This window comes from Catharus ustulatus, chromosome 40 (genome assembly GCF_009819885.2).
Source record: "Catharus ustulatus isolate bCatUst1 chromosome 40, bCatUst1.pri.v2, whole genome shotgun sequence".
Lineage (NCBI taxonomy): Eukaryota > Metazoa > Chordata > Aves > Passeriformes > Turdidae > Catharus > Catharus ustulatus.
Genome location: NC_046260.1, coordinates 470,375 through 484,425, shown reverse-complemented (window position 1 = coordinate 484,425; position 14,051 = coordinate 470,375). Strand labels below are relative to the sequence as shown.

At 31.7% G+C, this 14,051-nt stretch overlaps 1 protein-coding gene across 2 annotated transcripts; it reads left to right on the top strand.

Moving 5' to 3' along the window:
* The first annotated feature begins 1,633 nt into the window (after positions 1–1,633).
* Positions 1,634–12,528, top strand: PAGR1 (PAXIP1 associated glutamate rich protein 1). Of its 2 annotated transcripts, none has more exons than XM_033084562.1 (4): positions 1,634–1,802; positions 2,730–2,876; positions 9,080–9,162; positions 12,290–12,528. In XM_033084562.1, exons 1-4 carry the CDS (start codon positions 1,711–1,713, stop codon positions 12,472–12,474), a joined length of 507 nt encoding a protein of 168 aa, XP_032940453.1. In that variant the 5' UTR covers positions 1,634–1,710; the 3' UTR covers positions 12,475–12,528. The 2 variants fall into 2 exon arrangements, with proteins under 2 accessions (XP_032940453.1, XP_032940451.1); XM_033084560.1 differs by lacking the exon at positions 2,730–2,876 and adding an exon at positions 6,298–6,347 and having other exon boundaries at positions 1,634–1,899; positions 12,290–12,527.
* Positions 12,529–14,051: the final 1,523 nt, after the last annotated feature.

Here is a 14,051-nt window from a genome sequence, read left to right as displayed (position 1 = left end):
GGCCGGGGGTCGGTGAGTGAGGCCCCGGCTCGGTGATTGAGGCGCGGGGGTCGCGGGGGTGGCGGAAAAGCGGCGGGAATGGAGGAGGAGGGGGGGGGGGGGGTGGCGGTGACGTCACGGGACAAGATGGCGGCGGCCGTGAGGGGAGGGAGAGGCCTGAGGGAGCGGAGTGGGGAAATGTGGGGAAAAGTGGAGGAAAAATCGAAATAAAAACGTTGGGATCGTGCCGGGGATCAAACTGGGAGTGCTCGGATCTTTCTGTCGAAGTTTTCTCCTCATGTCTTAAAATTTTCTTTTTTTTTCTCTGTTTTTTTCCACCCTCCCCACCCCCGCCAAAACCAAATTTCCCCCAAATTTCCCTTTTTTATTCCCCCAACCCCCATTTTTAACTCCTAAACCCCCATTCCCCCCCTTTTTCCCTCAAATTTTCCCCAAATCCCCATTTTTTACTCCTCCAAACCCTAAATTTTCCCCATTTTCCCCCCAAAATCCCCAATTTTTTAACCCCAAATACCCAATTTCCCCCCTTTTTCCCCTCTTTTTCTCCCCATTTTCCCCCCAAATCCCCATTTCCCACCCCTCAACATCGAAATTCCCCCAATTTTTCCTCCTAAATTCCCAATTTTCTCCCTTTTCCCCCATATTTCCCCTTTTTTATCCTTTTCCCCCCATTTTCCACCCTCCAACACCCAAATCCCCCCAAATTTTTCCCCAAAATCCCAAATTTTCCCCCCAAAACCTCCAAATTTCCCCCCAAATCCCCAAATTTCCCCCAAAACCCCAAATTTTCTCTCAAACCCCAAATTTTTCCCTCAAAACCCCAAATTTTCCCCAAAAACCCCCAAATTTTCCCTCAAACCCCCAAATTTTCCCCCCAAAACCCCAAATTTTCCCCCCTAACCTCCAATTTTTCCCCCAAACCCACAAATTTTGCTCCAAATCCCCCAAATTTCCCCCTAAAACCCCAAATTTTCCCCCCAAACCCCCAAATTTTCCCCCTAAAACCCCAAATTTCCCCCCAAAATCCCAAATTTTTCCTCAAAAACCCCCAAATTTCCCCCCAAAACCCCCAAATTTTCCCTCAAACCCCAAATTTTCCCCTCAAAACCCCAAATTTTCCTCGAAATCCCCCAAATTTTCCCCCCAAAATCCCAAATTTTCCCTCAAAACCCCCAAATTTCCCCCCAAATCCCCCAAATTTTCCCCAAAATCCCCCAAATTTTCCCTCAAAACCTCAAATTTTCCTCCAAATCCCCAAATTTCCCCCCAAACCCACAAATTTTCCCCAAAAATCCCCAAATTTTCCCCAAAATCCCCCAAATTTTCCCCAAAATCCCCCAAATTTTCCCCCTAAAACCCCAAATTTCCCCCAAAATCCCCAATATTCCCCATTTTTAACCCCTAAATCCCCAATTCCCCCCTTTTTTCCCCCCAAATCCCCATTTTCCACCCCCAAAAACCCAAATTTTCCCCCTAAATCTCCAATTTTTCCCCTCATTTCCCCCCCATATTTCCCCTTTTTGACCCCAAATCTCCAATTTTTCTCCTAAAAACCCCAAATTTTTCCCCAAATCCCCCCCAGCCTTTCCATGTCCACCCTCCCCCCTCCCTCCCCCCTCCCTCCCCACCTCCCCCAAATCCCCTCAAACCCCCAAAAATCCCCGGAACCGCCCCAAAAATCCCCTCAAACCCCCCCCAAACCCCCCGAGGATGATGATTGGGGAGTCCCCTGGAGTGAGGAAGAGGAGGAAGGAGCTGAACCCGAGGGAGGATGGATCCCAAAAACCCTCAGAGATCCTGAGGCTGTACGAGGCCATCGCCAGGGCCGGGGTGCTGCCGCTCCGGAACGTTCCGTTCCCACGCAGGGAGCCCAGCCCTGACCCCCCCTGCGAGCTCCAGGAGCAGGGGGAGCAGGGCACAGGAAATGGTGATGAAGAAGAGGAGGAAAAGTAAGTTTGGAAATTTTTTTGGGATTTTTTTTGGATTTTTTTTGGATTTTTTAGGTGAAAATTTGGGGATTTTTTTGGATTTTTTTTGATTTTTCGGGGGATTTTTTAGTGATTTTTTTGGTGAAAATTTGGGGATTTTTTGGGATTTTTTTTAGTGATTTTTTAGTGATTTTTTAGAATTTTGTTGAGAATTTTTTGGGAATTTTTTGGGATTTTTTTTGGATTTTTGGGGATTTTTTTTGGGTCATTTTATGGGATTTTTTAGTATTTTTTGAGGATTATTTGGGAATTTTTTGGGATTTTTTAGGGATTTTTTGGGGTCATTTAATGGGATTTTTTAGTATTTTTTGAGGATTTTTTGGGATTTTTTTGGGATTTTTTTGGGAATTTTTAGGGCTTTTTTAGGGATTTTTTAGGATTTTTTGAGATTTTTTAGGATTTTTTTCTGAGTTTTTTGGGGGATTTTTTAGGATTTTTTCGAAATTTTTGGGAATTTTTTTAGAGAGTTTTAGGATTTTTTTAGGGATTTTTTGGGATTTTTTTTGGGATTTTTTTGGGATTTTTTAGGATTTTTTGGGGGATTTTTGGGGATTTTTTGGCAATTTTTACCGATTTTTTTAGAATTTTTTTGGAATTTTTATGCGACTTTTAGGGGATTTTTTTCGTAATTTTCTGGATTTTTTTGGGATTATTTAGAGAATTTTTAGGGATTTTTTAGGGATTTTTTTAGGATTGTTTTTGGGGAATTTTTTGGAATTTAAAACCCTCAGAAATCCTGAGGTTGTACGAGGCCATCGGCAGGGCCGGGGTGCTGCCGCTCCGGAACGTTCCGTTCCCACGCAGGGAGCCCAGCCCTGACCCCCCCTGCGAGCTCCAGGAGCAGGGGGAGCAGGGCACAGGAAATGGAGATGAAGAGGAAGAGGAAAAGTAGGTGAAAAATGGGAAATTTGGGGTTTTTCTGGGATTTTTTGGGATTTTTTAAAGGTTTTTTGGGGATTTTTTTGTGGATTTTTAGGATTTTTTTGGGGATTTTTTTGAGGATTTTTTGAGATTTTTTTGGGGATTTTTTGGGGATTTTTTTGGGATTTTTGAGATTTTTTGGGGAATTTTTTGAGATTTTTTTCTTGATTTTTTTAGGATTTTTTGGGGGATTTTTAGGATTTTTTTGAGGATTTTTTTGTGGATTTTCTGAGGTTTTTTTTGTCTTTTTAGGGATTTTTTGGGATTTTTTTGAGGATTTTTTGAGATTTTTTGAGGGATTTTTTGTGGATTTTTTGTGGATTTTTAGGATTTTTTTGGGGATTTTTTGTGGGATTTTTAGGATTTTTTGGGGGATTTTTAAGTGGTTTTTTGGGATATTTTTAGGATTTTTTTGAGGATTTTTTGGGATTTTTTGGGATTTTTTTGGGATTTTTTTAGGATTTTTTGGGATTTTTTGAGAATCTTTTAGGATTTTTTTGAGGATTTTTTTGAGATTTTTTAGAATTTTTTCTGGGTTTTTTGGGGGATTTTTTGGGGAATTTTTGGGGATTTTTTTAGAGATTTTTAGGAGATTTTTGGGATTTTTTAGGGATTTTTTGGGATTTTTTTGAGAATTTTTTTTGAGAATTTTTGGGGATTTTTTAGTGATTTTTTTGAGGATTTTGATGGATATTTTGGGGATTTTTTGGGAAATATTTGGGATTTTTTTGGCAATTTTTAGGGATTTTTTTAGAATTTTTTTGGAATTTTTAGGCGACTTTTAGGGGATTTTTTTCGTAATTTTCAGGAATTTTTTGGGATTATTTAGAGAATTTTTAGGGATTTTTTTGGGATTTTTTTAGGATTTTTTTGGGGAATTTTTTGGAATTTAAAACCCTCAGAGATCCTGAGGTTGTACGAGGCCATCGCCAGGGCCGGGGTGCTGCCGCTCCGGAACGTTCCGTTCCCACGCAGGGAGCCCAGCCCTGACCCCCCCTGCGAGCTCCAGGAGCAGGGGGAGCAGGGAGGAGGGAATGGAGATGAAGAGGAAGAGGAAAAGTAAGTTTGGGAAATTTTTTGGGGTTTTTTTTGGACTTTTTTTGGATTTTTTAGGTGAAAATTTGGGGATTTTTTAGGATTTTTTTTGATTTTTCGGGGGATTTTTTAGTGATTTTTTTGGTGAAAATTTGGGGATTTTTTGGGATTTTTTTTAGTGATTTTTTAGAATTTTGTTGAGAATTTTTTGGGAATTTTTTGGGATTTTTTTTGGATTTTTGGGGATTTTTTTTGGGTCATTTTATGGGATTTTTTAGTATTTTTTGAGGATTATTTGGGAATTTTTTGGGATTTTTTAGTGATTTTTTGAGGATTTTTTTTGGGATTTTTTAGGGATTTTTTAAGATTTTTGGGGGATTTTTTTGGATTTTTTTTAGGATTTTTTTGGGAATTTTTGGGGATTTTTTAGGGATTGTTTTGGGATTTTTTTGGATTTTTTTGGGATTTTTTGAGATTTTTTTCTTGATTTTTTTAGGATTTTTTGGGAAATTTTTTAGGATTTTTTTGGGATTTTTTGGGATTTTTTTTTGATTTTTTGGGGAATCTTTTGGGATTTTTTAGTGATTTTTTTTGAGGATTTTTTGAGATTTTTTGGGGATTTTTTGGGGATTTTTTGTGGATTTTTAGGATTTTTTTGGGGATTTTTATTTTTAGGATTTTTTGGGGGATTTTTTTGGGGATTTTTAGGATTTTTTTTGGGATTTTTAAGTGTTTTTTTGGGATATTTTTAGGATTTTTTGGGGGATTTTTTAGGATTTTTTGGGGGATTTTTTGTGTATTTTTAGGACATTTTCAGGACTTTTTAGGGATTTTTTTGGCAATTTTTAGGGGATTTTTGGGATTAGTTTGAGGATATTTATGGGATTTTAATGGGATTTTTAGAGAATTTTTTGGCAATTTTTTTGGGATTTTTAGGGATTTTTTGGCAATTTTTAGGGATTTTTTTTTATTTTTCGGGGGATTTTTAGTGTTTTTTTGGGATTTTTTGGTGAAAATTTGGGGATTTTTTGGGATTTTTAAGTGATTTTTTAGGGATTTTTTAGAATTTTTTTGAGAATTTTTTGAGATTTTTTTGGGATTTTTATGGGATTTTTTGGGAATTTTTTTTAGGATTTTTGAGGATTTTTAAAGATTTTTTGGTGATTTTTTGGGGGATTTTTTGGGAATTTTTTAGGATTTTTTTGGGATTTTTTTGGGATTTTTTGGGGATTTTTTTGGATTTTTTTAGGATTTTTTTTGGTCTTTTTGGGGATTTTTTAGTGATTTTTTTTAGGATTTTTTTGGATTTTTTAGGTGAAAATTTGAGGATTTTTTGGGATTTTTCAGGGATTTTTTTTGATTTTTTTGGGATTTTTTTTTTGTCTTTTTGGGGATTTTTTAGTGATTTTTTTGGGATTTTTTGGGATGTTTTTAGGATTTTTTGGGGAATTTTTTGGGATTTTTTAGTGATTTTTTTGAGGATTTTTTGAGATTTTTTGGAGATTTTTTTAGGATTTTTTGGGATTTTTTTGGGATTTTTTGGGGAATCTTTTGGGATTTTTTAGTGATTTTTTTGAGGATTTTTTGAGATGTTTTGGGGATTTTTGGGGGATTTTTTGTGGATTTTTAGGATTTTTTGGGGATTTTTTTGGATTTTTTTAGGATTTTTTTGGGAATTTTTTGAGATTTTTTTCTTGATTTTTTGGGGATTTTTTTGGGATTTTTTTGGATTTTTTTAGGATTTTTTTGGGATTTTTTTGGGATTTTTTAGGGATTTTTTGGGTCATTTAATGGGATTTTTTAGTATTTTTTGAGGATTTTTTGGGATTTTTTGGGGATTTTTTTGGGAATTTTTAGGGCTTTTTTAGGGATTTTTTAGGATTTTTTGAGATTTTTTAGGATTTTTTTCTGAGTTTTTTGGGGGATTTTTTAGGATTTTTTCGAAATTTTTGGGAATTTTTTTAGAGAGTTTTAGGATTTTTTTAGGGATTTTTTGGGAATTTTTTTGGGATTTTTTTGGGATTTTTTAGGATTTTTTTTTGGATTTTTAGGGATTTTTTGGCAATTTTTAGGGATTTTTTTAGAATTTTTTTGGAATTTTTGTACGACTTTCAGGGGATTTTTTTTCGTAATTTTTGGGATTTTTTAGGGGATTTTTTAGAGAATTTTTAGGGATTTATTGGAGATTTTTTTGGGATTTTTTAGGTTTTTTTTTTGGAATTTTTTTGGGAATTTCAAACCCTCAGAGATGCTGAGGCTGTACGAGGCCATCGGCAGGGCCGGGGTGCTGCCGCTCCGGAACGTTCCGTTCCCACGCAGGGAGCCCAGCCCTGACCCCCCCTGCGAGCTCCAGGATGAGGAAAAAGTTGGGGCAGGGAATGGAGATGAAGAGGAAGAGGAAAAGTAAGTTTGGGAAATTTTTTTTGGATTTTTTTGGATTTTTTTTGGATTTTTTAGGTGAAAATTTGGGGATTTTTTAGGATTTTTTTTGATTTTTCGGGGGATTTTTTAGTGATTTTTTGGGATTTTTTTGGTGAAAATTTGGGGATTTTTTGGGATTTTTTAGTGATTTTTTAGGGATTTTTTAGAATTTTTTTGAGAATTTTTGGGGATTTTTTGAGGATTTTTTGGGATTTTTTTGAGATTTTTTAGGATTTTTTTAAGGTTTTTTGGGGGATTTTTTGGGGTTTTTCGGGGATTTTTTGGGGTTTTTTTTGGGGAGTTTTTTCAGGATTTTTTAGGATTTTTTTTCAGAATTTTTGGGATTTTTTTTGAGGTTATTTTGTGATTTTTTAAGATTTTTTTGGGAATTTTTTGGGATTTTTTTGTGATTTTTTGGGGATTTTTTAGGATTTTTTTGGGATTTTTTGGGTGAAAATTTGGGGATTTTTTAGGATTTTCTAGGGATTTTTTAGTGATTTTTTTGAGGATTTTTATGGATATTTTGGGGATTTTTTGGGAAATATTTGGGATTTTTTTGGCAATTTTTAGGGATTTTTTTGGAATTTTTTTGGGATTTTTAGGCGACTTTTAGGGGATTTTTTTCGTAGTTTTCTGGATTTTTTTGGGATTTTTTTAGAGAATGTTTAGGGATTTTTTAGAGATTTTTTTGAGATTTTTTAGTGATTTTTTGGGATTTTTTTGGTGAAAATTTGGGGATTTTTTGGGGTTTTTTAGTGATTTTTTAGGGATTTTTTTGGGATTTTTTGGGGGATTTTTGTGAGACGTTTTAGTGATATTTATGGGATTTTAAGGGGATTTATTTGTGATTTTTTTGGATTTTTTTAGGATTTTTTTGGGAATTTTTTTGGGATTTTTTTTGATTTTTTAGTGATTTTTTTGAGGATTTTTTGGGATTTTTTGGGATTTTTGGGGGATTTTTTTAGGATTTTTTGGGGAATTTTTTGGGATTTTTTAGTGATTTTTTTGTGGATTTTTTGAGATGTTTTGGGGATTTTTTAGGATTTTTTTGGATTTTTTTAAGGATTTTTTCAGAATTTTTTAGGATTTTTTTGAGGATTTTTTGGGATTTTTTGAGGATTTTTTTGGATTTTTTCTGGGTTTTTTGGGAGATTTTTTAGGATTTTTTGGGGGATTTTTTTGGGGATTTTTTGTGTATTTTTAGGATATTTTGAGGATTTTTTAGGGATTTTGTGGGATTTTTTTGGAAATTTTTAGGGGATTTTTGGGATTAGTTTGGGGATATTTATGGGATTTTAGTGGGATTTTTAGGGGATTTTTTTAGGATATTTTAGGGTATTATTAGGGATTTTTTTTCAATTTACCTAGTAATGTTTTAGGATTTTTTTGGCAATTTTTAGGGATTTTTTTGGAATTTTTAGGTGATTTTTTGGGGATTTTTAAAAGATTTTTTTGGATTTTTTGGGGGAATTTATTAGGGATTTTTTAGGATTTTTTTGGGGTTTATTTGAGAATTTTTTGAGATTTTTTGGGCATTTTTTTGGATTTTTTAAAGGATTTTTTAGGATTTTTTCGGGGATTTTTTTGGGTTTTTCGGGGATTTTTTGGGTTTTTTTGGGGAGTTTTTTTAGGATTTTTTAGGATTTTTTTCAGAATTTTTGGGAATTTTTTTCAGGATTTTTTGTGATTTTTTAAGGTTTTTTTGGGAATTTTTTGGGATGTTTTTGGCAATTTTTGGGGGATTTTTTAGGATTTTTTTTTTATTTTTAGGTGAAAATTTGGGGATTTTTCTGGATTTTTTTGGGATTTTTTGGGGAATTTTTGGGGATTTTTTTAGAGAGTTTTAGGAGATTTTTGGGATTTTTTTAGAGATTTTTTGGGATTTTTTTGGGGATTTTTCCGTGAAAATTTGGGGGTTTTTTAGGGATTATTTTTTATGTTTTAGGTGATTTTTTGGGAACTTTTTTTTATTTTTTAGTGATTTTTTTAGGGAATTTGTAGTGATTTTTTGAGAATTTTTTGGGAATTTTTTGGGGATTTTTTTGGGGAATTTTAGGATATTTTGAGGATTTTTTGGAGATTTTTTTTGGATTTTGTGGGATTTTTTAGGGATTATTTTTGAAAATTTTGATGAATATTTTGGGGATTTTTTGGGAAATATTTGGGATTTTTTTGGCAATTTTTAGGGATTTTTTTGGGGATTTTTTTTGACGTTTTAGGGAATTTTTGGGAGTTTTTTTTTCTTTTTTTCTGGATTTTTTTGGAATTTTTTAGGGGTTTTTTTGGGATTTCTTTGGTATTTTTTTGAGATTTTTTGGGGATTTTTTTATTTTTTGGGCAGTTTCTAGAAGATTTATTAAAGATTTTTTTTATTTTTTATTTTTTATTATTTTGGCAGATTTTTTAGGGATTTTTAGGGGACTTTTTGGGTAATTTTTTTAGAATTTATTGGATTTTTAGGGAATTTTTAGAGTTTTTGGGGTTTTTTTTAAATAGTTCTTAAAATTTTTTTTTAGAACATTTTGGGAATTTTTAAAATAAAAAAATTTAAAACCAAATCAAAAAATTTCAATTTATTTACCAAAAAAATCAATTTATTTACAACAACAATTTTTTATTCAAATTTTTTTTGATGATAAATTTTTTTAAAAATTAATTTAGGTGATAATTAAACTTTTTAACCCAAATTTTGATTTTTTTTGGTTTTTTTTCAGGCCTCCTCCCCCCACAGAATTCGATTTTGACGACGACCCCGTGGCCCCAAACCCCTCCCTGATCGATCGGCGCCGCGCCCCAGGTAGGAAAAAATCCCAAATTTCATCTAAAAAAATCCCAAAATTTTACACAAAAAATTAAAAAATAAAAAGCAGAAATTTTAACCAAAAAATAAAAACAAAAAAAATCCAAAATTTCACCCAAAAATCCCGAATTTCACCCAAAAAATCCCAAAATTTGTACCCAAAAATCCCAAATTTCACCCAAAAATCCCAAAATTTCACCCAAAAAATCCCAAATTTCACCCAAAAAACCCCAAAATTTCACCCAAAAAATTAAAAAATAAAAAGCAAAAATTCTCACAAAAATATAAAATAAATCCCAAAATTTTCCCTGAAAAAATCCAAAAAAATCCCCCAAAAAATCCAAATAAAATTTTAAGAAATCCAAAAAAAAATCCCTAAAACTCCCCAAGAAATCCCAAAAAAATCCCCAAAAAATCCCCCAAAAAATCCAAATAAAATTTTAAGAAATCCAGAAAAATTCCCCAAAATTTCCCCAAAAATCCTCCAAAAAATTCCCAAAAAATCCAAAAAAAATCCAAAAAAATCCCCCAAAAATCCCCCAAAAAATCCCCCAAAAATCGCCCAAAATTCCCCCAAAAAATCCCAAAAAATCCCCCAAAAATCCCCAAAAAATCCCCAAAAAATCCAAATAAAATGCAAAAAAATCCCTGAAAAATCCCCAAAAATCCCCCAAAAATTAAAAAAAAAATCCCCAAAAAATCCACAAAATAACCCTAAAAAATCCCAAAAAAACCCCAAAAAATTCCCAAAAAAATCCAAAAAAATCCCAAAAAAATCTCAAAAAAATCCCAAAAAATCCCCAAAAAAATCCCAAAAAAATCCCCAAAAAATCCCAAAAAAATCCAAAAAAATCCCCCAAAAAATGCCAAAAAATCCCCAAAAAATCCCAAAAAAATCCACAGAAAATCCCCCAAAAAATAAAAAAAATCCCCAAAAAATCCACAAAATAACTCTAAAAAATTGCAAAAAAAATTCCAAAAAAATCTCAAAAAAAATCCCAAAAAAATCTCAAAAAAATCCCAAAAAATCCAAAAAAATCCCAAAAAAATCCAAAAAAATCCCCAAAAAATCCCTAAAAAAATTTTAAAAATCCCAAAAAAAACCCCCAAAAAATCCCAAAAAAATAAAAAAAATCCCCAAAAAATCCAAAAAAAATCCCCAAAAAAATCTCAAAAAATCCCAAAAAATCCCCAAAAAATCCCCAAAAAAATCCCAAAAAAATCCCAAAAAATCCCCAAAAAATCCCTAAAAAATCCCCAAAAAATCCCCAAAAAATCTCAAAAAATCCCCAAAAAAATCCCCAAAAAATCCCAATAAATAATTTAAATTTTTATTTTATTTTTCCAGGTCCCCCCAACCGAGGGCAGAAAAAAATCCCCAAAAAATCCCCAAAAAAATCCCAAAAAAATCCCCAAAAAATCCCCAAAAAAATCCCAAAAAATCTCAAAAAATTCCCAAAATATCCAAATAAAATCCCCAAAAATCCCCCAAAAATAAAAAAAATCCCAAAAAAATCCACAAAATAACTCTAAAAAATTGCAAAAAAATCCCAAAAAAATCTCAAAAAAATCCCCAAAAAATCCCAAAAAATTCTCAAAAAATCCCAAAAAATCCCCAAAAAAAATCTCAAAAAATCCCAAAGAAATCCCAAAAAAATCTCAAAAAAATCCCCAAAAAATCCAAAAAAATCCCCAAAAATTCCCTTAAAAATAAAAAAAAATCCCAATAAAATCCAAAAAAATCCCCCAAAAAATCCCCCAAAAAATCCCGAAAAAATAAAAAAAAATCCCCAAAAGTTCCCCAAAAATTCCCCTAAAAAACCCAAATAAAACCCAAATAAAACCCAAAAAAATCCCCAAAAAATCCCCCAAAAAATCCCAAAAAAATCCAAAAAAATCCAAAAAAATCCAAAAAGAATCCAAAAAAATCCCCAAAAATTCCCCAAAAATCCCAAAAAATCCCAAAAAAATCCCCAAAAATTCCCTTAAAAATCCCCAAAAAATCCCAAAAAAATCTCAAAAAAATCCCAAAAAAATTCCAAAAAAATCCCAAAAAATCCAATAAATAATTTAAATTTTAATTTTATTTTTCCAGGTCCCCCCAACCGAGGGCAGAAAAAATCTCAAAAAAATCCCCCAAAAAAATCCCAAAAAATCCCCAAAAATATCTCAAAAAATCCCCAAAAAAATCCCAAAAAAATCCAAATAAATCCCAAAAAATCCCCAAAAAAATCCCAAAAAATCCCCAAAAAAATTTTAAAAATCCCCAAAAAATCCCTAAAAAAATCCCAAAAAAATCCCAAAAATTCTCCAAAAAATCCCAAAAAATCCCAAAAAAACCCCAAAAAATCCTCCAAAAATCCCAAAAAAATCCTAAAAAATCCAAAAAAAATCCCAAAAAAATCCCTAAAAAATCTTTAAAATCCCAAAAAAATCACCAAAAAAAACCCCAAAAAAACCCGAAAAAATCTCAAAAAAATTCCAAAAAGTCACAAAATTTCTCTATAAAAATCCCAAAAAAAATCCTAAAAAATCCCCAAAAAAATCCAAAAAAAATCCCCAAAAATCCCCCAAAAAATCCCTAAAAAATCCCAAAAAATCCCCAAAAATTCCCTTAAAAAGCCCCAAAAAATCCCAAAAAATCCCAAAAAAATCCCCAAAAAATCCCCAATAAATAATTTAAATTTTTCTTTTATTTTTCCAGGTCCCCCCAACCGAGGGCAGAAAAAATCCCCAAAAAATCCCAAAAAAATCCCAAAAAATCCAAAAAAAATCCAAAAAAATCCCAAAAAAATCCTAAAAAAATCCCAATAAATCCCAAAAAAATCTCAAAAAAATCCAAAAAAACCCCAAAAAAATCCTAAAAAAATCCCAATAAATCCCAAAAAAATCTCAAAAAAATCCAAAAAAAATCCCAAAAAAATCTCAAAAAAATCCCCAAAAAATCCCAAAAAACCCCCCAAAAAATCCCCAATAAATCTAAAAAAAATAAAAAAAAAATCCAAAAAAAATCCAAAAAAAATCCCAATAAATCCCAAAAAAAATCTCAAAAAATCCCAAAAAAATCCAAAAAAATCCCCAAAAAATCTCATTAAATAATTTAAATTATTTTTTATTTTTCCAGGTCCCCCCAACCGAGGGCAGAAACGAGAAGCTCGTTTGGATAAAGTTTTGTCAGACATGAAAAGGCACAAAAAACTGGAGGAGCAAATCCTGAGAACGGGGCAGGATCTGTTCCCTGCAGAAAATGAGGAATCCCAAACTTCCAAAAGAACTCCAGGATTTTTCCTCAGGCAGAGGAAATATTAAATGGTAAATAATATAAATTAAAATAAAAAAATTCATTTAATAAAGTGGTAAAATGTCAAAAAAATGGGATTTTTTTGGTGGTTTTTTGGGATTTTTTTTTATTTTTTTGTGATTTTTTTGGGAGTTTTTTGAGATTATTTTAGGATTTTTTGGGGATTTTTTGGGGGAAATTTTTAGGGATTTTTAGTGGGGGTTTTTTTATTTTTTGGGGATTTTTTTAGGGATTTTTTGGATTTTTTTGGTAATTTTTAAAGATTTTTTAGGATTTTTTAGAGATTTTTTTGGGGATTTTTTTAGGAAATTTTGGGATTTTTGGGGGGATTTTTTAGGATTTTTTGGGGATTTTTTTGGATTCTGGGGGGTTTTTTTCAAAATTTTTGGGATTTTTTTGAGGAATTTTTTGGGATTTTTTTGATAATTTTTTGGGAATTTTTGGGGATTTTTTCTGATTTTTTTGGGAATTTTTTGAGATTATTTTAGGATTTTTTGGGGATTTTTTTGGGGGAAATTTTTAGGGATTTTTAGAGATTTTTGGTGGGGTTTTTTTATTTTTGGGGATTTTTTTTTATTTTTTTAGAGATTTTTTGGAATTTTTTTGGTGATTTTTGGGGATTTTTTTAGGATTTTTTTTAGGATATTTGGGGGATTTTTTGGGGGATTTTTTTTTTATTTTGGGGGGTTTCTTCAGAATTTTTGGGATTTTTTTGAGGATTTTTTTTATTTTTTCGTGAATTTTTGGGGAATTTTTTGGGATTTTTTCTGATTTTTTTCATGATTTTTTTGGGAATTTTTTGAGATTATTTTAGGATTTTTTGGGGATTTTTTTTGGGGGAAATTTTTAGGGATTTTTGGGGATTTATGGTGGGTTTTTTTTTATTTTTGGGGATTTTTTAGGATTTTTTTAGAGATTTTTTTGGTTTTTTCGGTGATTTTTAAAGATATTTTGGGATTTTTTTGAGATTTTTTTGGGATTTTTTTTTGAATTTTTGGGAATTTTTTGGGATATTTTTGGGGATGTTTTTGAGATTTTTTAGGATTTTTTTTTAGGATTTTTGGGGGATTTTTTGGGGATTTTTTTTGGATTTTGGGGGGATTTTTTTCAAATTTTTTTTGATTTTTTGAGGAATTTTTTGGGATTTTTTTGATAATTTTTTGGGAAATTTTTGGGATTTTTTCTGATTTTTTTGGGAATTTTTTGAGATTATTTTAGGATTTTTTGGGGAAGTTTTGGGGACTTTTTGGGTGAAATTTTTAGGGATTTTTGGTGGGTTTTTTTTTTATTTTTGGGGATTTTTTGGGGATTTTTTTAGAGATTTTTTTGAATTTTTTTGGTGGTTTTTAAAGATTTTTTGGGATTTTTGGGGGGAATTTTTGGGATGTTTTTGAGAATTTTTGGGGGCATTTTTGGAATTTTTTAGGATTTTTTTGGGAATTTTTTTGAATTTTTGGGGGATTTTTTTTTATTTTTTTGGATTTTTTTTAGATTTTCTTTGGGTTTTAAAAGATTTTTTTGGGGATTTTTTGGGATTTTTTTTGAGATTTTTTAGGATTTTTTTTAGGCTATTTGGGGGATTTTT

Coding starts and splice junctions, on each gene's coding strand:
- PAGR1 (XM_033084562.1), top strand. CDS start 1,711: ATGATGATTGGGGAGTCCCCTGGAGTGAGGAAGAGGAGGAAGGAGCTG. Junction 2,877..9,079: donor GATGAAGAGGAAGAGGAAAA/GTAGGTGAAAAA, acceptor GTTTTTTTTCAG/GCCTCCTCCCCCCACAGAAT. Junction 9,163..12,289: donor CGATCGGCGCCGCGCCCCAG/GTAGGAAAAAAT, acceptor TTATTTTTCCAG/GTCCCCCCAACCGAGGGCAG.